At 45.4% G+C, this 25194-nt stretch overlaps 1 protein-coding gene across 1 annotated transcript; it reads right to left on the bottom strand.

Annotated features, from left to right (window-relative positions):
* On the bottom strand, positions 1-24558 carry THAP1 (THAP domain containing 1). The gene is made up of 3 exons (XM_030194467.1): positions 24105-24558; positions 9560-9755; positions 1-788 (listed from the first exon to the last, which is right to left on the bottom strand). The coding sequence occupies exons 1-3, from the start codon at positions 24173-24175 to the stop codon at positions 420-422; spliced, it is 636 nt and encodes a 211-aa protein (XP_030050327.1). The 5' UTR covers positions 24176-24558; the 3' UTR covers positions 1-419.
* Positions 24559-25194: the final 636 nt, after the last annotated feature.

The following is a 25194-nucleotide window of genomic DNA, read 5'->3' as shown; positions in this document are numbered from 1 at the left end:
TCAATTTAAGAAATTATTTTAATACAGACGACATTATACAAATGCACACATCTTTTATTTCAAAGAAGTGTAAAAATGTCTGTTTTTATTCTTGTTAGAGCAAAGGATGAAACAGAGCCCATACACGAGCACGTCTGTATCTTTAAGAACAGTTATTAACCTGTTACAAGCAACCAGTACTGGTAATTATTACTCTTCAGTTGTAAAATAAAGCAAAAATGCAGAATCAAACTCTTTAAGCATGGCTTACAGAACTGCAATACTTGATACTGAGAAGTCAACAAAATCTGATAAATGCATTAGAAGCTGAAACTTTATTTTTAACAAAAATTACTTACAAACACTGAATCAGACTATGCATTCTTTATTTTAACCCTCATTTTTAAAGAGTAAAGCAGATGCTGGGATGCACCGATGTGTTACACAGATTCTTTTATAAATCCAAAGTAATTATTTGGTAGCTCACATAGCACTTCCAGACTATATATTTTATTTTTTTGATATTGAACAACCTCTCTAAGTTTTTCAAGTTCTCGTTCCTGACGTTTGCATTTCTGTTGTGTAGTCTTGAGCTTTTTTCTCAGTTTCTCAACTTGTTCCTCCAGTTGTTGAATTCTTTTTCTTCGACGCACCGTGTCCTCCACAGTGTAGTTGTGATCACAAAAAAGTCCAAGATGACTGGGAGTATAAGGTGGCGGCATCAATAAAGCAACTGCAGCATCCACTTGAAGAACAGGAGTCGGTGAAGGAGGTGATGATGGCTGTTCTTGTTTTTCAATGTGTTCACTCTAAAACAGTACAGAGAACAGCTTAATTTTAAGAACAGATATGTATTTAATAGGTCACTTTTTTCATTCTTCTTATCGCTGCATTTGGCTATTTTATATCTTTCAGTAATTAAAAAAATAATAATAATACAAAAAAGTTAAAATACACAGAGCTAGATTATTGATTTGAGAAAAAGTCCCTAAAATGCCTGCAAGTCAAGTCTGCACAATATTGAAGAAAAACAAAATAAGAGGCAGGTAGCACCAAGGATGAGCCAGATCAGAGGGAATAGGTCCCAACTGGGATGGTAAAGAAAACCCAGCTTTATTGGTGAAAATCTCATATACCAATAAAGCTGTTTTTTATCGTACTGGTGTTTTCTTCTGTTTCCAGTTGGGACCTAACGCCCTCAGACCTGGCTCGTTTTTGAAATAGTACATCTCTTTCTACAAGTATTGTGGTTGCCATGTTAGTCCACTTGAAAAGTAAAAAAACAGAAATAAAAACAAAACCAAAAAAAGAAAAATAAGATAATACCTTTTCTACTGGGCTAACTTAATAAAATTGACTATAGGAGTATGGCAATCAAAGGGTCAGACAGAGAGTGCCTTGGAAGGTTAAATGTTCTCCTACTGGTTTTGAATGGTAAAATTAGTCCTTACCTGATAATTTTCTTTCCATTAGTCCCAACAGGTCAATCCAGAGACAAGTGGGTTACTCAACCAGCAGATGGAGATGAACTTCAGAAGTTTATTATATGTGGACCTATGCATCCATCTTAACTTCAGTATTGTCGATACCAAAGGAGGAAGAAAAAGATAAATCCAACAGGAAAGTCCTCGCCTGCCTCTCGAAAGACCAAGTAGGCACCTCCTCCACCGCCCCTGTGGGACGGAAACAGCTGAAGTGGTATGCTGTAGCATGAAGGCTCGTTCAAGTCCCTTTGTTGTTGTTGTTTTTGTTAAATGAATCTAGATGAACGGGAACAACAAAACTAGTCAGACCAGATCAACAAAGGGCAGGCCTCTGGATTGATCTGTTGGGACTAATGGAAAGAAAATTATCAGGTAAGGACTAATTTTACCTTCCATAGCATCCCACAGATCAATCCACTGACGAGTGGGAGGTACCCAAGCAGTCCTCAAGTAGGGCAGAACCTCAAATACCGAAGCCCGATCTCCGGAGGCGCCCACAAGGAGACATGAGCTACTGTCAGCCACAGAATCGGACTTGAAAGATAGAGTAGCCAGTTACAGAACAAGCCTCCACCAACCGAGGCTGCAAAAGCCATACTAATTGCAACAAAGCAATACCCCAGGTCCAGAGCGGACCAGCCAGATATTGCTCCAGGTTAGGGAGCCACTGAAATATTCTATTGTGGATAAGAAACTAGTTAAAAGAAAACAAATAACTGTTAAATAATAATTCCCTCAATGGAAGAGGGTGAACAGTGGCGTTCCACAGTGTTCTGCTCTGGGACCAGTGCTTTCCAACCTATTTATAAATGATCTGGAAATGGGAATGATGAAGTGAATTGACCAAATCTGAAGACCTAATGAGACTGGAAAACTGGTTATCCAAATGGCAGATGAAATTTAATGTAGACAAGTGGAAAGAGATGCGTATTGGAAAGAATAACTCCAAATTATAGCTACATGATGCTAGGTTCCACATTAGAAGTCACCATCAAGGAAAAGGATTTAGGTGTCACTATGGACATCACTATGATATCCGCTTAGTGTACTGCGGTGGCCAAAAAAAGCTAACAGAATGTTAGGAATTATTAGGAAAGGGAAAGAGAATAAGGATCATCATAATGCCTCTGTATAGTTCCATGTTGCAACCACATCTTGAGTATATGTAATTCTAGTCACTGCATCTTAAACAAAAATATGGTTAAATTAGGTCTTACTTGATAATTTTCTTTCCATTAGTCCCAACAGATACAGTGGGGGAAATAAGTATTTGATCCCTTGCTGATTTTGTAAGTTTGCCCACTGACAAAGACATGAGCAGCCCATAATTGAAGGGTAGGTTATTGGTAACACTGAGAGATAGCACATCACAAATTAAATCCGGAAAATCACATTGTGGAAAGTATATGAATTTATTTGCATTCTGCAGAGGGAAATAAGTATTTAATCCCTCTGGCAAACAAGACCTAATACTTGGTGGCAAAACCCTTGTTGGCAAGCACAGCGGTCAGACGTCTTCTGTAGTTGATGATGAGGTTTGCACACATGTCAGGAGGAATTTTGGTCCACTCCTCTTTGCAGATCATCTCTAAATCATTAAGAGTTCTGGGCTGTCGCTTGGCAACTCGCAGCTTCAGCTCCCTCCATAAGTTTTCAATGGGATTAAGGTCTGGTGACTGGCTAGGCCACTCCATAACCCTAATGTGCTTCTTCCTGAGCCACTCCTTTGTTGCCTTGGCTGTATGTTTTGGGTCATTGTCGTGCTGGAAGACCCAGCCACGACCCATTTTTAAGGCCCTGGCGGAGGGAAGGAGGTTGTCACTCAGAATTGTACGGTACATGGCCCCATCCATTCTCCCATTGATGCGGTGAAGTAGTCCTGTGCCCTTAGCAGAGAAACACCCCCAAAACATAACATTTCCACCTCCATGCTTGACAGTGGGGACGGTGTTCTTTGGGTCATAGGCAGCATTTCTCTTCCTCCAAACACGGCGAGTTGAGTTCATGCCAAAGAGCTCAATTTTTGTCTCATCTGACCACAGCACCTTCTCCCAATCACTCTCGGCATCATCCAGGTGTTCACTGGCAAACTTCAGACGGGCCGTCACATGTGCCTTCCGGAGCAGGGGGACCTTGCGGGCACTGCAGGATTGCAATCCGTTATGTCGTAATGTGTTACCAATGGTTTTCGTGGTGACAGTGGTCCCAGCTGCCTTGAGATCATTGACAAGTTCCCCCCTTGTAGTTGTAGGCTGATTTCTAACCTTCCTCATGATCAAGGATACCCCACGAGGTGAGATTTTGCGTGGAGCCCCAGATCTTTGTCGATTGACAGTCATTTTGTACTTCTTCCATTTTCTTACTATGGCACCAACAGTTGTCTCCTTCTCGCCCAGCGTCTTACTGATGGTTTTGTAGCCCATTCCAGCCTTGTGCAGGTGTATGATCTTGTCCCTGACATCCTTAGACAGCTCCTTGCTCTTGGCCATTTTGTAGAGGTTAGAGTCTGACTGATTCACTGAGTCTGTGGACAGGTGTCTTTCATACAGGTGACCATTGCCGACAGCTGTCTGTCATGCAGGTAACGAGTTGATTTGGAGCATCTACCTGGTCTGTAGGGGCCAGATCTCTTACTGGTTGGTGGGGGATCAAATACTTATTTCCCTCTGCAGAATGCAAATAAATTCATATACTTTCCACAATGTGATTTTCCGGATTTAATTTGTGATGTGCTATCTCTCACTGTTACCAATAACCTACCCTTCAATTATGGGCTGCTCATGTCTTTGTCAGTGGGCAAACTTACAAAATCAGCAAGGGATCAAATACTTATTTCCCCCACTGTAAATCCAGAGACTTGTGGGTTATGTCCCTCTGCCAGCAGATGGCGATAGAAAGAACTTCTGAGGTTCACTATACGTGGTCATGCACAGCCACCTAAACCTCAGTATTGTCACTTCCAAAGCAGTATGAACCAACCTCCATTATGACACGAAAAACTCTCCTGCGTCCATACAACTCGTACCAATTCCTCAACTGCTCCTGTGGGAGAAAGGCATGAAGCTCATGGAGAATAAAAAGAACCTGTTCATGTGAATCTGGCAATGCAACAGCAGCCTAAAGCTGAAATGCAGAACAGTAAGTTTGAATAAAAACCATGCTCAAAAACAAATACATGGGGCGGGCCTCTGGATTCATCTGCTGGGACTAATGGAAAGAAAATTATCAGATAAGACCTAATTTTACCTTCCATAGCATCCCACAGATCAACCCAGAGACTTGTGGGATGAACCCAAGCAGTCCTCAAGTAAGCAGGATACTGTCACCCCAGTCAACAGGACAGCAGCTCCAAAAGCGGCATCCTCCCGCGCTGCCACATTCAGACGATAATGCTTAGAAAAGATATGACCCAATGACCATGTTGCAGATCAAGTTTGACTTGGTTGCCAAAGTCGCTTGTGCTCTGGTGGAATCTGCTCGTACCTTCGCTGGCGACTCTTTCCCAAGTGATGTATGCCGAAGAAATGGCCTCCCGCAGCCACTGGACCACTGCTGCTTTGGAGGCCTGATTCCCTTTCCTGGGTCCAGCGAAAAGAACAAACAGATGATACGAACAGCTTAGTATCATCCAGGTAACGAAGAAGAACACGTCACACATCCAAACACCGCAGAACCTGGTAGTCAGAAGGATGATCCTCCCAACGAATGTCGGGAGGAAGAGTTGCTGATTTATATGAAAACCCGAGACTACCTTAAACAAGGAGGGAACAGTGCGAACAGACACTCCTGCTTCGGTGAAGCAGAGAAAGGAATCTCTGCAAGACAAGGCCTGCAGCTCCGAAACCTGCCTCGCCGACGCAATGGCCACCAGAAACATAGTCTTCAGTGTAAGATCTTTCAAGGATAATCGATCCAAAGGCTCAAAAGGAGGACACTGAAATGCGCGTAAGACCAGATTAAGATTCCAAGTGGAACACCAGCAGGCATGGAGGACACAGGTAGTTCACTCCCTGTAGAAAACATACAATGTCCAGATGGGATGCCAGCAAGGACCCCTGAAGGCGCCCTCTAAAATAGGCTAAAGCCGCTATCTGTATTTTCAACGAGCTCAGAGATAAACACCTATCCAGTCCGTCCTGCAGAAAGGCGAGCATGGTCGACACTGACACTGAGCATGCTGACAGGCCCACTGCCTCACACCAGGACTCAAAGATCAGCCATACATGAGTGTAGGCCACCAAGTGGAACGCTTCCACCCTGTCTGGATAACCCTTCTTCCTTAACCATGCCCTTTCAAGAGCCAAGCCGTAAGACCAGAAGGGGAGAGATTCTCCATCTCGATCGGACCCTGCCACAGCAACCCATGATCAGCCGGAAGACATGGGGGCAGTCGATCTGCAAGTAGAGAGTTGTACGGGGACATAAATCTTACCTGTCCCCATTAGAATCTTACCCATACCAGCAAGAATTTAAGCCATCCCCACCCATCCCTGCAAGACTTTAACCTGTCCCCACTCAGTCCTGCAAGAATTTAATAGTACATAAAAAATAATTCTGGTCGGCTCACTATCTCTCTCTGGGTTGGAACTGCAGCACTGCAGGCAAGGAAGGAACAGAAGTTGGAACTTGGAACACTGGTGTGCACATGTAAGACTTGTCCCCGAATTCACTGGAACTGTGTGCTAAGAGGTTGCCACATTCACGCGAAAGTAGGTCAGGTGACATATGATGCTTGTGCCAGTGTCAGAGCTGAGGTCTGCGCATCAGCATGGGAGCAGAGAGGATTAATAGTAACATAGTAAGTGACAGCAGATAAAAGCCTGAATGGTCCATCCAGTTTGCCCAAGTCACAGTCATTATCAATTCATGATTAAATCAACAATGAACGTGGTGGTATATACTTAATTATGGTCTTTTTTTGGCATTTCTGGGACACAGACCATAGAACTCTGCCCGGCCCTATCCTTTTGTTCCAACTGCTGGTGAGAGGCTGGCAGAAGTGCAGCATACACTTCCACAGGAACCCCCCAGGAATTGTTTCCATCCCCACAGGAACCCCGCAGGAATTGTCTCCATCCCCACGCGAACCCCGCAGGAACTGATTCTGTCCCTGTGGGTTCTGCGGGATTCCTGCGAACCCTGTTCCTGTACAAGTCTCTGTCTGCAAGCATATCATGTCCACGTACCAAGGGCACTGGGGTCACCAGAATCACCTGCCCCAGATGCCATGCAATGCATCCCACTACTCTGCCCACCATCAGCCACTGTGGAAACAGAGGAGCAGAGACCAAGGACAGGTCTGTAGAAGCACATTGATCCATGTGATCCGGGATCCCTGCCCCTGCTAAAGAAGCGGGCACCTTCGAGTTGGACCCCCGAGCGATAAGATTGATTGCAAGGGTCCCCCAGTGCTCTGTTATCCGCGCAAATGACTACCTCATAAGCTCCCACTCTCCCGGATCCAACACCTTGTGACTGAGAAAGTCCACCTCTACGTTCAAGGATCCCGCAATGTGCACTGCCGAGATTAACTGCTCTGCACAAAGGAAGAACAGCGCTGCCTCCTTGGCCAGCAGGACATGCTTGATGCCTCCCTGTTGACAAACGCCACCGCCGAGACACTGTCTGAAAGCACTCATACAGGACGTCCCTGAATCAAGCATCAAAACTCTCAAAACGCCATCTGGATAGCTCTCAACTCCAACCGGTTGATCGATGAAGAGGCTTCCACCAGGTGCACACCAGAAGCTACAAACAGGCACTCAACCTCTAACTGTGTTAAACTAGGCCCAAAGGACACAAGTGGCCAGATCAAACCAGAGCTGCACAGAGATGTTCCTCCACCTGCTAGAAAGAGAGAATACTGAGGTTTACTTGGCTGCACAGGTCCACATATAGCAAACCTCGGAGGTTCTCTCTCTCTCCACCTGCTAGTAGAGGGACACAACCCGCAAGTCTCTGGATTGATCTGTGGGACGCTATGGAATAAAGAGGTTAGAATATATATAGTTACAAGAGACTTGATGTAATGAATATGCATGAGATTTGCATGCATTGCCCCCATTATATGCAGATAGATCTTATGAATATTCATTGAGGAAACCCAACTGGGTTGTGGCCTTCAAGGACCCATCCCCGCTCTAGAGGAAAAGAGGGATGGGGGGATATGATACAGATCTTTAAATACTTAAAAAAGTATTAATATGCAAACTAATATCTTTCAGAGACAGGAAGGCAGTAAAACTAGAAGTCATGAGTTGAGATTGCTCCTAAGTCTCCCACCCTGCAAAGTCAGGGAATACTCTTTCACAGGAAGGGTGGTGGATGCCTGGAATGCCCTCCCAGAGGAAGCTGCAAAGACAAAAACAGTGAAGGAATTCAAGAATATCTGGGATACAGGATCTCTATACAGAAAAAGAATGGAAACCAAGTAAACCAAAGATTTAAATGACCTCATCTGGAGTAAGCCTTAACGGCAGCTTCAGGTTAGGAAGACCAATGCCAGACAGACTTCTACAGTCTGTGTCCCGTAATCAGCAAAGACCGATCAGGATCAAGGCTGGAGTGGACTTTGAAGGCAACTCCAGTAGCTGGGAAGTAGGACTGGTGCTGGGCAGACTTCTACAGTCTGTAGCCCAAAATTGGTACGGAGCTATAGAGATTAAATATGCCAGAGTTTAATTATGAAGACGTGAACCTGTGCAGAGTGCCAGAAAACTCTGGACACAGTATTGGGCATACCGAATGGACCCGTGCTGGTCTTTATCTGCCGACATGTACTATGTTAAGTGGCTGCCATTCCTGCCAAGCTCTTCATGACCCATAGCCCTGCAGCTGAAGGCCCTGCAGAGACAGTCTGAATGCCTCTCAGTAGGTAGCCTTAAGTACCGGGTGGGGACTGTAGCTCTGTATTTGACTGGCCTCAGCTGATGGATGAGGGACAAAAGTGAGGCCGTTGTGCTCTACCACGGCACTAGGCCAGAAAGCCTGTGAATAGGGGGATCTAGCCCTAGGACCAGCACCAGCCTAACAACCTTACTATCCTTGGTAGGTAGAGAAATACTGGAAAGTTCGAGCAGAGCACCAGCCCACTTGCGGTGATGAGACTGGAAAACTCAGCTCTCTGCCTCCATCTGCAGGTAGGAAAGGGACACAGCGCATCTGTAAAGATTCATGTGGCTGAGACGCTAAATGTTATGCAAAACTGGTTGTTCAGAGGTAGTGCTATACACTGCAATGATGAAGTACTCCAATTTAATCAAGCCTTTATAGTAGCAAATCAAAGTTATATTCTGGTACAGTAGGTACTTTCCTGTCCTCTGAGGACTTATCCTCCAAGGACTTATAATCTAATGTTATAACCGAAGCAGGGTTAATTGACTTGCCTAAGGTTACAAGTAGCATTAGCGAGATCTGAACCACAGCCGCCTTGGTTCTCAGTCCACTGGTCTAACCAGTACGCTAGTACTCCACCGAGTTGGGTCTTCCATTCACTAAACTGGCTGGAGTTAAACGATACTGTGGAGCCCTCACAATTTATAGTAGTCAATAAGTGGCTGGATTTAGAACTCATGACTGCAGAGTTCCAGAAAGTACCTTGATACATGGCCCTGGTCTAACAACATTGATGCAATGTCTAGACTAGGCACAAGGGAGCATTGTCACAGGTTTATATAAAATAGAGGGAAAAATCCCTAGTGATTTGCATATGAAGGCTCATGCAGAATTAATGGCTATGGTTCAGACTGAACCTGAAAAACCAAGAGGAAATCTGTAGGAGCAAAAACAAACAAAAAACACACAACTCATGCAATAAACCCTGGAAACAATACATTTTTGATCTTGGGAAGTTAGGGATGTTTGCCCCCTTTAAAAAATTAAACATTTGTCTTGTTTTCTGGTTCTTAATTATGTTCTATGTCTTGTGGTCTTCATTTTTTACATAGTTAAGTGCTCCCTTGTACTAACAATTCTTTTCCAGTCATGCTCTCCTTTAGAATAAAAAGAGCAACATTGTACCTCAACACACAGTTCAAGTGAAAACAGCATATATATCAAGCATAATTTGAAACAAGATGCTTTAAATGTTAGTTTACCTTGCCCTTGTTTTCTATAGAAGAGAATATTGTAGGTACAGCATTTTCTTTCAGAAGCTTGTTATTGCATGCTCTTTTGAAGCAATCAGGTGTAAAGTGTTCTGAACAAATACTGCTATACTTTGATGGTTTGAAATTTTTTCTTCTTACTGCAGCCTCCCATTTCTCACAAAGACCAGGTCGTGTAAGAGGGAACCTAAAATTTAAACACATATGCAGATATTTAAAAGCCAAAAAAAAAAAGGTGCCCACCGCTGTTCTGAAGTATACATATTCAGATCTATAAGTCTCTTTTCATATGTCTGGGCACATAAAAACAAATAGAATCTTAGGTGTTATTAGGAAAGGAACAGAAAACAAAAATGAGAATTTTATAATGCTTTTCTATCAATCCATGGTGCTACCGCACCTTGAATATTGTGTGCAATTATGGTCACCGAATCTCAAAAAAGATATAGTGGAATTAGAAAAGGTACAGAGAAGGGTGATGGAAATGAGAAAGCGGATGAGACAATTTCCCTATAAGGAAAGGCTAAAGCGGCTAGGGCTCTTCAGCTTGGAGAAGAGATGGTTGAGGGGGAAGTCTATTTGTTACATTTATGCCCCACATTTTCCCACCTATTTGTGTTGTGGTCAAATTAGGCAGAAGTGAATCAGGTGTCATGGGGTCGAGGGGAAAGAGGAAAGGAAATTGTCCAGTATGATCATTGATTATGTTGTGTTGCTGGGTGTGAAGATTTATGTTGCATCGGTGGGATAAGCTTTTTTGAAGAGGTGGGTTTTTAATGATTTCCTGAAGTTTAGGTGGTCACATATTGTTTTCATTGCATATGGGAATCCATTCCAAAGTTGTGCGCTTATGTAGGAGAAGCTAGATGCATAAGTAGTTTTGCATTTTAGCCCTTTACAGTTTGGGTAATGTAGGTTTAGGTATGATCGTGCTGATCCGAGTCTGTTTCTAGTTGGTAGATCTATAAGGTCTGTCATGTATCCTGGGACTACACCATAGATGATTTTGTGGACCAAAGTGCAGATTTTGAAAATGATCTGTTCTTTGATTGGGAGCCAGTTAAGCTTTTCTCGAAGGGGTTTAACGCTTTCGAATTGTGTTTTACCATATATCAGTATGGCTGCTTTGTTTTGGGCGGTCTGGAGTTTTTTTTGTGAGTTGTTCTTTACATCCCGCATAGATTCCTTTGCAGTAATCTACATGGCTTAGGACCATTGATTGTATTAGTTTACGAACGGTATCCCTCGGGAAGAAAGGTTTTATTCGTTTGAGGTTCCATATTGAGTAGAACATTTTCGTTATTACGGTTTTTACTTGGCTCTCGAGAGTGAGGTTGCGGTCGATTGTGACTCCGAGTATTTTTAGGCTGTCTGAAATAGGGAGTGTTTGTCTATAAAATAATGAGTGAAGTGGAACAGGTAAACGCTTGTTTACTCTTTTCAAAAATACTAAGACTAGGGGGCACGCAATAAAGCTACAAAGTAGTAAATTTAAAACAAATCGGAGAAAATATTTCCTCACTCAACATGTAATTAAACTCTGTAACTCACTACCAGAGACTTTAGTAAAAGCAGTTAGCTTAGTGGGGGTTTAAAAAGGTTTAATTTCCTAAAAGAAAAGTCCATAATCCATTATTAAAATGGACATGGGGAAAATCCACTGCTTATTTCTAGGATAAGCAGCATAAAATGGGCGAATGCTTTTCAATTAAAACTTAACGCTGAAAAAACACAATGTCTTGTACTTACATCACAACATAACACAAGTAAATTCACCTCCATAACCACACCAAACTTTTCCCTTCCTGTCTCAGACACCCTGAAGATTCTTGGAGTTACCCATTGATCGAAATCTCACACTTGATAGCCATGTGAAGAATACAACCAGGAAGATGTTTCAGTCAATGTGGAAACTCGGAAGACTAAAACCTTTCTTCCCAAGAGGCACTTTTTGCAACATGGTACAATCAATTGTGCTGAGTCATCCGGACTATTGCAATGCGCTGTATGCTGGTTGTAAAGAGCATATCATCAAGAAACTTCAGACAGCCCAGAACACCGCACCCTAGACTCATATTTGGAAAGACAAAATACGAAAGTGCAAAACCCCTTAGAGAGAAGCTCCTTTGGCTTCCAGTTAAAGAACGTACTGTGTTCGAAGTTTGTACTCTGGTTCATAAAGTCATTCATGGAAATGCTCCGGCCTACATGTCAGACCTTATTGATTTGGCACCCAGGAACGGTAAAAGATCAGCACGCACATTCCTTGGACTTCATTTCCCTAGCTGTAAAGGTCTAAAGTACAAACTAGTACATTTGTCCTGCTTTTCCTACATTGGCACGCAGCTGTGGAATGCATTACCACTTGATCTGAAAACTATTCATGACCTAATCAACTTTTGAAAATCACTAAAGACTTTTCTTTTTAACAAGACCTACCATACTAATCAACAACAGAAATTCTAACGCATCACTACTTACTTGATAGTCTGACTGTTTTCTGATTTACTGAATTGATTATATCCATTATGTTACACTTATTTTTATGTAACCAATTGTTTATCTACTCTTGAATGGCGCTTGCCATGATATAATATTGTAAGCCACATTGAGTCTGCAAATAGGTAGGAAAATGTGGGCTACAAATGCAACAAATAAATAAATAAAATGTATTGTACTGTTTTTGGATTTTGCCAAGTAACTGTAACCTGGATTGGCCATTGTTAAAAACAGGATTCTGGGCTTGATGGCTTTTCGGTCTGTCTCAGTATGGCAAACAAAAAAACAAAGATTTACAGTGGCTGAGAAAGCATGTCAATTTGCTGAAAGTACCACATACAATACAAACATTCGTATGCAGTTCTGATTCTTTTCTCATTATCCAAACATCAACAAATGGATTAAAAGCTAAGTCAATGGAATTTTCAATTAAAATATCCCAGGCTTTATCACAGATCTTAACTATCACTGAGAATGGAATATATTTATTTATTTATTTATTTATTTTTGTTACATTTGTACCCCACGCTTTCCCACTCATGGCAGGCTCAATGCGGCTTACATATTGTATACAGGTACTTATTTGTACCTGGGGCATGGAGGGTTAAGTGACTTGCCCAGAGTCACAAGGAGCTGCCTGTGCCTGAAGTGGGAATCGATATATGGGAAAATTAGGTTCTTACCTTGGTAATTTTCTTTCCTTTAGTCATAGCAGATGAATCCATTACGAATGGGTTGTGTCCACCTACCAGCAGGGGGAGATAGAGAGAACTGAAAACCATAGTGCCTCTTGGCCAGCTAGCTCCATCTGCCTCTCAGTATTTGAAGCTTCCAAAGCAGTGTTACACCGCAAAGTAGAATAACATGAACTTTCCTCACAGTGAACGAATGCCCCAGAACAGGAGCAGTAATTCAAAGGAGGGACGAACTCAACCTCCTGTAACAGAACAGAAATCCTGAAGACTGTTTTCCAACTTCTCCCAATGAGGGAACATATCTACAGGAAAAACTGAACCCAAAACAGCATTAATCAATCAATCAATCAATCAGGGCAGGCTCATAGATTCATCTGCTATGACTAAAGGAAAGAAAATTACCAAGAACCTAATTTTCCCTTCCTTGTCATCAAGCAGATGAATCCATTACGAGTGGGATGTATCAAAGCAATCCCTAGATAGGGTGGGAACAAGCCACGCGCCAGCACTTGTGCTCCAAAATGCGCATCCCTCCTGGCAGCCACATCCTGCCTGTAATGTCGGGCAAATGAGAGCTTAGACGCCCATGTCGCTGCACTGCATATCTCTTGAAGAGAGAGTGCTCCAGTTTCAGCCCAAGAAGAGGAAATCACTCTTGTGGAATGTGCCTTAAGGGCTTCAGGCGGAGGCCGGCCAGACAGCAGATATGCTGAAAAAATAGCTTCTTTGAGCCAACGAGCCAGAGTAGCTTTAGACGCTGGAGACCCTCTGAGAGGACCTGACAACAAAACAAAAGGTGATCAGAGGTCTTGAAAGCATTTGGCATGCACAGATATTGCAACAGAGCCCTTTGCACATCTAGAAGGTGCAACTGCCCAAAAGATTCCGGGAACTCCTCTCTAGAAAAGGCGGGCAGGAAAATAGGCTGGTTTAGGTGAAACGCTGAACCCACCTTTGGCAGAAAGGAAGGCACCGTACGTACCATAACTCCGGACTCTGAGAATTGCAGAAATGGGTCTTGACAGGACAGCACCTGGAGCTCAGACACCCATCTCGCCGATGTAATGGCCACCAAAAAGAGCGGCTTTAGGGTCACATCCTTCGCCGAAGCTCGCCTAAGCGGCTCAAAGGGCGAACATTGAAGGGCCTTTAAAACTAACCGCAGGTTCCAGGCCGGACACGGAGCCCGCACGGGAGGACGGAGCCGAAGCACCCCTCTAAGAAACCATGCCACATCCGGATAAGCAGCCAGGGAGAGGCCAGCCACCTTCCCTCGAAAACATGCTAAGGCTGCCACTTGAACACGCAGGGAATTATAGGCCAAGCCGTTTTGTAAACCATCCTGCAAAAAGTCAAGTATCGGTGAGACAGAAGCCCGCATGGGTGTAATCGCTTTAGCAGCACACCAAGCCTCAAACTGGCGCCAAATCCGAGCATAGGCAACGGAAGTGGAACGCTTGCGGGCCTGAAGGAGAGTGGAGATGACCTTGTTGGAATAGCCCTTGTCTCTCAATTGCGCCCTCTCAATAGCCATGCCGTAAGACCAAAGCGGCAGGCATCCTCTATTGTTACAGGCCCCTGTGACAACAGGTTCGGTACCAGAGGCAAAGGAAGGGGAGCCTCCACCAGCATCCGCCGGAGGTCCACATACCATGGCCGCCTGGGCCAATCTGGGGCAATGAGAACCACCTCTCCTTGATGAAGCTGAATCCGCAGGAGTACTCGCCCTATCAAGGGCCAAGGAGGGAACACATACAGGAAGCCCTGAGGCCAGGGTTGAGCCAAGGCATCCAACCCCGCCGAGCGAGGATCTCTCCATCTGCTGTAAAAGCACGGGACTTTGGCATTTGCACTTGACGCCATAAGATCCGCTACGGGCGTCCCCCATTTGGCACAGATCTGAAGGAACACTTCGTCTGCCAGTTCCCACTCCGTTGGGTCAATTTGATGCCTGCTTAGATAATCGGCTTGCACGTTGCTCTAACCTGCAATGTAAGCTGCTGACAGAAACTGCAGATGTAGCTCGGCCCAGTGACATATCTGAGCGGCCTCTGCGGCCAGTGCTTGACACTGAGTGCCGCCTTGTCGATTTATGTAGGCCACTGCTGTCGTGTTGTCCGACAGAACTCTGACAGCCAGTCCCTCCAGGGTCATGTGAAAGGCCAGAAGCGCCTGGAATATCGCTTTTAACTCCAAGCGATTGATGGACCACTCCGACTCCTCAGATGTCCAGAGACCCTGGGCATGCCTTCCCTGGCAATGTGCTCCCCAGCCCTTCAGGCTGGCATCTGTTACCACCAGGCACCAATCGGGGAGCGCTAGCGGCATTCCTCGCCACAGCTGCGCTGGTAATCCTGAGAAATTGGAGACCATCATTGAAGCAGGTCTCAGGTGCGCTCTCGCCCATGGCACCACATCAAAGGTGGCCGTCATCGACCCCAACAGCTGGACTATGTCCCAAGCTCGCGGGCGAGGCATCCTCAGGAGCAGACGGACCTGGTTCTGAAGCTTGCACCGCCTTTGCTCGGGTAGAAAGACAAACCCCGAGGCTGTGTCAAACCGGACCCCCAAATATTCTAGAGATTGAGAGGGGGTCAGGTGACTTTTGGTTATATTGACGACCCAGCCCAGAGATTGAAGTACTGAGACCACTCTGGCTGTTACATGATGACTCTCTTCTGCAGAGTACGCTCTGATGAGCCAGTCGTCGAGGTATGGGTGAACCCGGATACCCTCTTGCCTGAGAAAGGCAGCTACTACCACCATTACCTTGGAAAAGGTTTGGGGAGCTGTGGTGAGGCCAACAGGCAAGGCCCGAAACTGGAAATGTTTTCCCAACACCGCAAACTGGAGAAACCGTTGGTGCAGGGGCCAAATAGGAATGTGCAAGTAGGCTTCTTTCAGGTTCAGAGATGTGAGAAACTCTCCTGGCTGTACCGCTGCAATGACAGAGCGCAGGGTTTCCATACGAAAATGCCGCACGTCGCATTGCTTCCTTTAAGTCGAGTATGGGCCAAAAAGACCCTCCTTTCATGGCACCACAAAGTAAATGGAATAACGGCCGTAGCCGAGCTTGGCGGGAGGCACAGGGACCACAGCCCCGAGGTGCAACGAGCCTTGCAAGGTCTCCTCTACTACCGCTGCCCGTTGACAGCAGAGCCGCATCGGGACTCCACAAACACATCTCTCACCGGGGGCATTGAATTCTAATCTGTAGCCATCTCTGATCAGGTCCAAAACCCACTGATCTGAGGTAATCTTAGCCCATTCCTCAAGAAAGAGGGAAAGATGTCCTCCAACTGCAGGAATCAAGAAGTGGGCTGGCGCACCATCATTGAGAGGGTCGCCCATGAACTCCAGGCTTTGAGCTGGCCGCTGCGGAACGTCTGTTCGAGCGAAAGGAGTTCCTCTGCTGAAAGCGGGCACATGAAGTAAACCCAGCAGAACGCCCCGGGCGGTACCTTCGAGCTTCACGGAAGCGAGGTCTGGAAGAGGAGGGAACCGCCTGACCCTTGGAAGAAGGCCACTGCCTATCCTCGGGTAACCGCTGGGGTTTAGCATCCCTCAGGCCCTTGACAATTTTCTCCTCACCAAATAGGAGAAGGCCCTGGAAGGGCAACTTCACCAACCTTTGCTTAGAGGCCATGTCAGCCGCCCAATGCCGTAGCCATAGAAGGCGGCGAGCGGCCACTGCCACAGCCATATGTTTAGCCGAAGCTCTGACCAGATCATAGAGGGCGTCAGCCAAAAATGACAAGGCCGACTCCATCCACGGTGCCACCTCCGCAAGGGACTCCGCTCCATCTCCGGGCCATTCCACTGCCTGTTGCAACCAAGCGAGGCAGGCTCGCACAGCATAACAACTGCACACAGATGCCCGTAAGGCTAGGCCTGAAATCTCAAAGGACTGCTTCATTGCTGATTCCAGTCGCCAGTCCTGCATGTCCTTCAGGGCGACCCCTCGCTCTACTGGGAGGGTAGTCTTCTTCGTCACAGCCGTGACTAGGGCATCCACTTTAGGCACGGTCAAGCGTGCCAAGTGCTCCTCACTAAGAGGGTATAAGTGCCCCATTGCCCTCGCAATTTTCAAAGGCCCCTCAGGGTCAGCCCACTGAGCCGAAATAAGCTCTTGGATGGAGTCATGCAAAGGAAAGGCTCGAGCAGGCTTCTTAGTACTTGCCATCCTCAGATTACCAGAGGAGGCTTCGCCCATCACAGGATCTTCAATAGAGAGGCCTGAGGTATCAGAAATAAGCGCTGGCAGCTCCTCGCAGTGGAAAATCCTAACCGCAGTGGGATCATCTGGATCCAGTGGCAATCCTACACCTTCCTCTGGCTCTTCGGACCACGAAGGCCTGCCAGACCCCTCAGAATCCCCACAGCCCGACCACCGGGGGGGGGGGGGGGGGGTGCGCCACTTTCTGAAGGGGACTTGACCCTTCTGCGCTTGTCTTGCGGCCAGCTGTTTGGGGAAAAAACGCCTGATGGCAATCCCGGGCCGGTCTCCACCGGAGGGGAACCAGGTATCAATGCAGAGTCAGACATATGCGTCAGAGCTCTTTTTAACATGAACGCTTTATGTAAAAGCAACACAAACTCAGAGGAGAAAGGCTCACCCTGGCCTCCCAGTTCCAATCCGGGGTAAGCAGCTCCTCTGGTAGCCTCAGACCCCTCCACACCTGCAGGGGTCGAGCCATGCGGTGCATCCAAGATGGCGCCCGCTGCCAGCTCCACTGAGCGAGAAGAAACATTGCTCGCCATGCTTGGCCTGGCCCTGATGTCTGAAGAGAACGATTTAGAGCCCCGCTGCGGATCTGCACTTGCCACAACGTGAACAGCGCTTAACAACCTCCGCAACCGAGTCCCAGAGCTCCGGTCACGCTGCACAGGCAGAAGGAAGCCTCAGAATCGCAGCGCTAAAAAGCACATCGCATTTTGTTTTGTTTTTTAATGCTGTGAGGAAAGTTAGAGGCAACAGCTAGAGGCACTCCAGAGGTTCAGGAGAGTGGGAAAGGCAGGGATAGGCCGAACCAATGTGCCTTTATTCACAGAGAAGACCGTGGGAAAAGAAGGGATAGGGCAAACCTATATGCCTGCATCCACATCGGGGGCCGGGTAAGGCAGGGAAAGGGCGAACCTATGTGCCTTTAAAGTGGGCACCACCAGCCACAACACCTCTGCTACAACTGGCAAAAGCACAGGAGCCACCCCAGGCAGATTTCTGAAGGAGCTGAATAAGCTGCATCCAACCCTGCTGGGGAGATAGAGAATACTGAGAGGCAGATGGAGCTAGCTGGCCAAGAGGCACTATGGTTTTCAGTGCTATCTCCCCCTGCTGGTAGGTGGACACAACCCATTCGTAATGGATTCATCTGCTTGATGACAAGGCATTACATATTAGTTGGTCTATATCCATCCAAAAAGAAAATTATGACCCTTACCAGTATGGATCTGGAGAACAAAGGGTTAAAACTTTATACTGAAAATCTTACAAAATTACCTTAAGTGAGTTACTAACAGACACCAGCTTTAGGGTCATTCCATTTCAAGTGGTCTGGTGGTCCCTGCACGACTATCACGGATTTCGATGAAATTTTCTGTGAACTACATGTCCCCAATGAACATTGGCAAAGTTTTATGTTCGCCGATACAATACTTGCTGAGATATAGTAATCTGTTTGACCCCATACTGCAACCTTCGCGCAGGGACCACCAGACCACTTGGCATGGAATGTTACTTTAGTAAATTCTACTAGACATTATGAATGAGATTGTAACATGATATGTGTAAGTGTAAATACATTATGCAGTGCCTGCAATTACTTAGAGGCAAACAGGAAAGTGCCCTCCCTCCCTCCTCCCCTGAATAAGGAAGCCTACAATCAACAGGTGTTCAGGGAGACCAACAGAAGTTAAAGGTTGCATTTATTAGCCATTCTTTTAGAAATTGCAAATATTGTTATTTATCTTAAATAAGCAAGTGGTTGGGAAATACTATGCAACCAACTTTTTCCTTTGTGTTTAACATGTGTACCAGATGTTGGCATATTAGCTCTGACCAAGTTCTGCATTCTAAAATCTTGCTGATCCATGGATTCTCTGTAGATTGATTGATTTCCTTATCTGTGTTTGAGGGCTATAAATGTAAGCCTTTGTACTACATTACAGTTAACATTTACAGGCCACACATACCAAAAAATTAGTTCAGAACAGCTTACAGAGTAGGACAAACCCTAGATTATATACCAATATTAGCTTCACCAATAAACCTTAGTCAAACTACTATGTCTTCATTAAACACCAGGTTTTTAACAATTTTCAAGGTAATCAATAGAAATCAAACAAAATAAAACATGGAAAAGAAAATAAGATGACCCTATTTTATTGGACATAACTTAATACATTTCTTGATTAGCTTTCGAAGGTTGCCCTTCTTCGCCAGATCGGAAATAAGTAAATGTGGTAGATGACAGTATATATAAGTAAAACATCCAAGCATTTCATTGACAGTCTAACAGGGTGGGGATGGGTAGCAGATATGCATGGGAAGTTCAAAGTATTTCAGAGATAGTCTAACAGGATGGGGGTGGATAGGTGAGAGGAGGGTGATAAACATAGCAATACAACTTTATGGTTTATAATGGGCTAGAAAACCCAGATCTTTGTTAAGTCCTGTCTGTTGGGTGTCAAAATATTCAATCATTTTGATTTCAAAGGTCTTACGTTCCTGTATCATTTTAAAGTTACCTTTCAGGATTCTTACTATGAAGTCACTGGTACAGTGATCTGGTTTTGTAAAGTGCTAGCCCACAGGGGTGAGAACCCGGCTGGCACCAGTATTGTTCATGTGATGTCTATGTAAATTAAATCTTGTCTTTAGCATCTGGCTGTTTCTCCAATATAGTCAGGGTCATTCCATGCCAAGTGGTCTAAACCTTCCCACCATCATGTCTCCAATTTTGTTCAAATTTTATCTGTTGCGCGAGTCAGGTGTTAAACGAAGTTTCCCAAATTTTGAGGTCTCAAACTGCAATAGTTGCAGATCTAGACTAGAGAGCTGCATGGCTTCCGTCCCCGCGGGAATCCCGCGGAACCCGCGGGATTCCCGCGGGGACAGAGGCAGTTCCTGCGGGGTTCCCGCGGGGATGGAAGCAGTTCTGCGGGGTTCCCGCGGGGACGGAGGCAGTTCCTGCGGGGTTCCCGCGGGGATGGAACCAGTTCTGTGGGCTTCCCGTGGAAGTGTAAGCTGCACCAGTCTCTCATCTACCGAATACCAATTTATTTGAGTGCGGTCTCTTCCTCCTCTTCTTTCTTGCTTTAACAGCATAAATGTGGAAAGTCTTCCATTAAGGAGGTGGTAGAGTCACAAATGATGATGGAATTCAAAAAGGCGTGGGATGAACACAGAGGATCTCTAATTAGAAAATGGAAGTTATATAAAAGCTAACCTTAAATGGCTGCATGTGTGTGGATATGTCAAGTGACACTTAGATGGCGACTCTGGCTGTGATGAACTAGAGCTGATACCTGGCAGACTTGTATGGTCTATGTCTCATACATGGCAATCTGGTGTAGGATGGGCTGGAAAGGGCTTAGACAGCAACTTCAGTGGCTGGAACATAAGGACAGTGCTGGACAGACTTTTACGGTCTGTGTCCCACAAATGAGAACATGAATAGGCTGGAGTGAGCTTCGATGGCAACTCCAGCAGTTGGAACATAAGGATGGGGCCAGATAGACTCCTGTGGTCTTTGTTCCAGAAACACGAAAGAAAGACCTTAATCAAGTATATAATATCACACTCGTTGATTTAATGATGAATTGATCATGAGTGTGACTATTGGGCAGAGTGGATGGACCGTTCAGGTCTATTTGCTGTCACTTACTATGTTACTGTTAATCCTCTTTGCTCCCAGGCTGGTGCACAGACCTCAGCTCTGACACAGGCACAAGAATCAGATGTCGCCTGACCTACTGGCACGTGCATGTGGCGTGAATGGACTCATCCTCAGCACACACTGCCAGTGAATCAGAGACAAATCTTACATGTGCACACCAGAGTGTTCCAAGTTCCAACTTCTATTCCTTCCTTGCCTACAGTGCTGTGGCTCAAATCCAGAAAGGGAGCTGACTGGAACTTTCTTTTATGTACTATTAAATTCTTACGGGGATGGGTGGGGATGGGTTAAATTCTTGCGGGGACGGGTGGGGACGGGTTGGAATGGTTTTAATTTTGCGGGGATGGGTGGGGACGGGTAAGATTCCAGCGGGGATGGGTGGGGACGGGTAAGATTCCAGCAGGGACGGGCGGGGATGGGTAGGATTTCTGTCCCCGTGCAACTCTCTAATCTAGACCCCCTTTTCTGAAAGGTTGTCAGTCCATGAGCGCGCGACATTTACCAAAATGCCATTTTTGGGGTCTAATAAAATCCAAACATTTATAAGAATGGCTAAAAAATTCAAATCCTGTACAGTTTTTGATGCTAATTCTGATTAAATACATTTTAACATTATGGATGCAAAATCTAGTCAAACAAGTTGACTCAAAGTGTGCATCAAAATTGGTCGCGACTCATCGGAACATATTTGGACCAATATTCAGACCACAACTTCCATGCACACAAAGATATGGACTTTAAATTTTGAACAAGCATTATGCTTGTGCTGGACATAATACTGCCAGATTTGCAACTAACCAGCATCTATAAACGCCCTGCAGGATCTCTTCAAAGTTGGCACTGTCAGCGCAAATGGTAAAATATACCAAAGTTCAAAGCCAATTATTAAAAAAGAGTCTGCCTGAATCAACTTGTGAACAGTATCATCTGAAAGAGAAAATTGTGCTCTACAACACTGATATGTTTTTGTGCTAACACGGCATTAACCATGCTGTGCAAGACGCTGCCCGATTACAGCCGGGTAACCCCCTACAGAAACAATTTGTCAATATTTCCGCTAGCACCGGAAAAGGCATGCGCTTGGGGTGGAACTACCACTGGCACCCGCATTGGGCAGGTAGTAGTTCTGGGCTGCCACGCATCAACCCTTTAGTAAAAGGGCCCCTAAGAGCTTTAAGGGACAAGGGAGGATGTAAAATAAATAGGCAGGCTTGTAAAGAATGCAGAATAAGCTAACAGGATCTTAAATTTGATCCTACTTGAGATACAAAGTTAGTGTTGCTTTCTTTAACCCCCCCCCCCCCCCCCCCCCCCCCCCCCCCCACACACACACACACCACACAAGCTGGATTGTGGTTCTGATCATGGAAGAGAAGGTAAATAGAGGCTGCTCTGTTCTGAACACAGGGACATGACACACAGCATATGGTTTCAGTCTAAGGATTAATTAATGCTAAAATCATCCAGCCCATCAATTATTCCTGAAACATATTTTTCTTTTTTTCTCTCTCTTTACAGAGACCTTTAGCACTTAACTGGGCTCATTCCCCATTCCCAAGATTTTGATAATCAAACAATCACAAGCCCTCTTTCTCTAAGTAAAATGACATCACTTCAACACTAGCTTCATCTTATATAGCAATGAATGAAAATGATGGAGTTGCAATGGTGTGTAAACACATCTGGTGTAATCTCTGTCTCTGCTGTTTTTTTCTTTTCATCCACCCCTTTTCCCCTCATCTCACTGTTTCTCCTTCTTCCACTTCCTCTAAACCCCCTCACTTCCCAATTGCTAGTCTACCATCTGAAGACCCTAGTGGGCCACTGTCTCAAAAGTCCCATTTGCCATCCTATGGGATGGTATTAAAAAAAAAGAAAAAAAATCAGGACTATAACTTTCCACCATCCTCCCTCCAAAAGTACCCCTAACATTGATTTGAATGCACCGAGATTATCATAAAAAGGAACAGGATACCTTACTTAGGCCCAGATGCACTAAACGTTTTTCATCGTTAAATGAGCCCTTAAGGAAGAATTTCCTATCCTTTCCATGCACTAAAGCCTATTTTCCGACGACAGTAGCAGCTAACGAAAACTGAATGCAGATGAGCAAATCCCATTGAAATGACATGCACTAACCTTTTCCGATTCGTTTAACGCAGGAAAACACCGTGAAATCTAACGAGAGGTCTGTACCTCTCGTTAGGGCTGTCTGCTAGAAGTTTACAAAATCCATTTAAAAAAAATAACTGAGGGGGCGAAAACGTGCGTCAGGGGCGTCCTTTATTGACGCCCCAGGTCGCCGCTGTTCCCCTCTCCCTCAGCACTAAAAAAGGAAAAAAAAAAAAGGATCGGGAGGGGGCAAGGGCACTCGTCCTGTATGGACGCCTTGCCCCCCTTCCCCCCCCCCCCCCGCACGAAAAATCTCCAATTTTAGCAGCCCCGGGCCGGCCCTCCTTCCTTCCTGGGTATTCTCCCACACTAGCTCCGCCTCCTGCCATGCTCCGGTCCCCTGCCCCGCCCCCGCCCCTTTGGTTGTGGCTGCCGCTCCCCCCCTCCAACGACCCCCCCTTTGCCTTACCGGCCCATGCAGCGCCTCTCACCTCTGCTGCACGGGCAAGAACAGCTGATCGGCGATTCAGAAGGCCTCCTCAGACGTCCCTTCTTTCTTCCTGGACCCGCCCTCCTCTGATGTAGGTAAACTACGTCAGAGGAGGGCGGGCTTAGGAAGAAAGAAGGGACGTCTGAGGAGGCCTTCTGAATCGCCGATCAGCTGTTCTTGCCTGTGCAGCAGAGGTGAGAGGCGCTGCACGGGCCGGTAAGGCAAAGGGAGGGGGGGGTCGTTGGGGGGGGGGGGGGAGCGGCAGCCACGACCAAAGGGGGGGCGGGGGGGCGGGGCACGGGATTTTTTTTTGTTTTGACAGCTGGGCCTTTGTGGCATGCGCAGAGCAGCCAGCATAACGCTTGGCTGCTCTGCGCATGCTTTAGGCGCTGATTAACGACGGGTTTAACGATGCTGTGATACATCCTACTTTGCAATACCGCTCCGAACATTTCTGGAGTGTTTTTGTAGTGCATTCCTCATTTTTTAAAAATCGTTAAGCACTTTTACGTTTTTTATTTTTTAACGTTTGGTTGATGCATCTGGCCCTTTGGGTCCTGCTTACTAAGGCACATTAGAATTTTTAACACGCCTACTGGGATACTGTAGGAACGTACATGGTTAACGCACGTTAAAAAAGCTAATGCGCCCATAACGCAGCTTAGTAAACAGGGTCCTTAATGTTTTGTAATTTTATGTTAGTCCAATAAATAAGGAATCATCTTCATTTTCTCTGTTTTATTTCTACTTATTACCTTTAAAAGTGGACTAACACAGCTTGCGCACCACTTTACTAACAACAAACACAAAACTATCTCGCGTTCTATCTCTACAGGACTTACTTGTGGAAAGACACAGGTTTATCCTTATCATAGCGGTTTTTACAACCATAGACCGAGCAGGACTGCACCATAATCCTATACCATAAGCGTCGGAAAGAGGTGCGCCACCCGGGCCCTGGCTTTGACCCACTTTTCTGTCGCTCTCGGCTGGCTGTCCCAAAATTTTGATAAACGGTTACGGGCGGCACAGCACAGGTGCTTGCACTCTGGCCCGCAAGATCGAACGACGGAAAGCACGAAGATGGAGCACCGTTACCAAGTGAACGGCTTTCCCACTACAAATTAGGCTCCTTTGTCGTAGTTTTTCTCGCTACAGCTGAAAAGGAACCAAAATTCTCTCCTTGCTTGTACATTCAGCTCCTTCTACAACCAACAACAAAAAAAAATTGAAAACAGAGCAAATACAACCCTCCTACGGAACGGAAACGTCGCAGCAGCCTGCAAAAACTGTTACTTCCGGTTCCGGAGACATTTGCTATTACGCCTGCATAGTGCGTATTAACAAAGGAGGCTGAAGAAAACATGAGACGGGGTGACGTCAAACCGTTGAATCCAATTACGTCAATCTTGTTTCCCTCTTCCTCTCGCAGCCGTCATCTTGTACACTCAAAACAAAGCAAGCAAACCTATGAGCTGCTGCATCCTCGTTGTCGTTCTTTATTGTTAGTAGCATTTTTATTTAACCTCACTTATATTTCCAAACATGCTGGCTTGTGCAGCATACGGATGTACACAGAGGAAGTATGGGTTTCATTGGTTAGAGTACTAATTTGTTCTACATTTTAAATCATTGTGTCATTTGGAGGGGCTGGCTATAGGGACTACCTGTATTCCTGCAGATGTCTTTTCACCTAGTAGAGGACCACCAAAACAGACATCATGTTATCAGAATCAGATACTTAACAATCAGACTTACTATTTATTTAAAAAAAATAGATTGAAACTGGGAGCATTTAACATCTTTTTTTTCCCCTGTTACTACATCAAAAGATTATCAATAGAAATCAAACAAAATAAAACATGGAAAAGAAAATAAGATGATACCTTTTTTATTGGACATAACTTAATACATTTCTTGATTAGCTTTCGA

Source organism: Microcaecilia unicolor, chromosome 2 (assembly GCF_901765095.1).
Source record: "Microcaecilia unicolor chromosome 2, aMicUni1.1, whole genome shotgun sequence".
Taxonomy (NCBI): Eukaryota; Metazoa; Chordata; class Amphibia; order Gymnophiona; family Siphonopidae; genus Microcaecilia; species Microcaecilia unicolor.
Note: the sequence above shows the minus strand (reverse complement) of the source record. Positions and strands in the feature narration are given on the sequence as shown.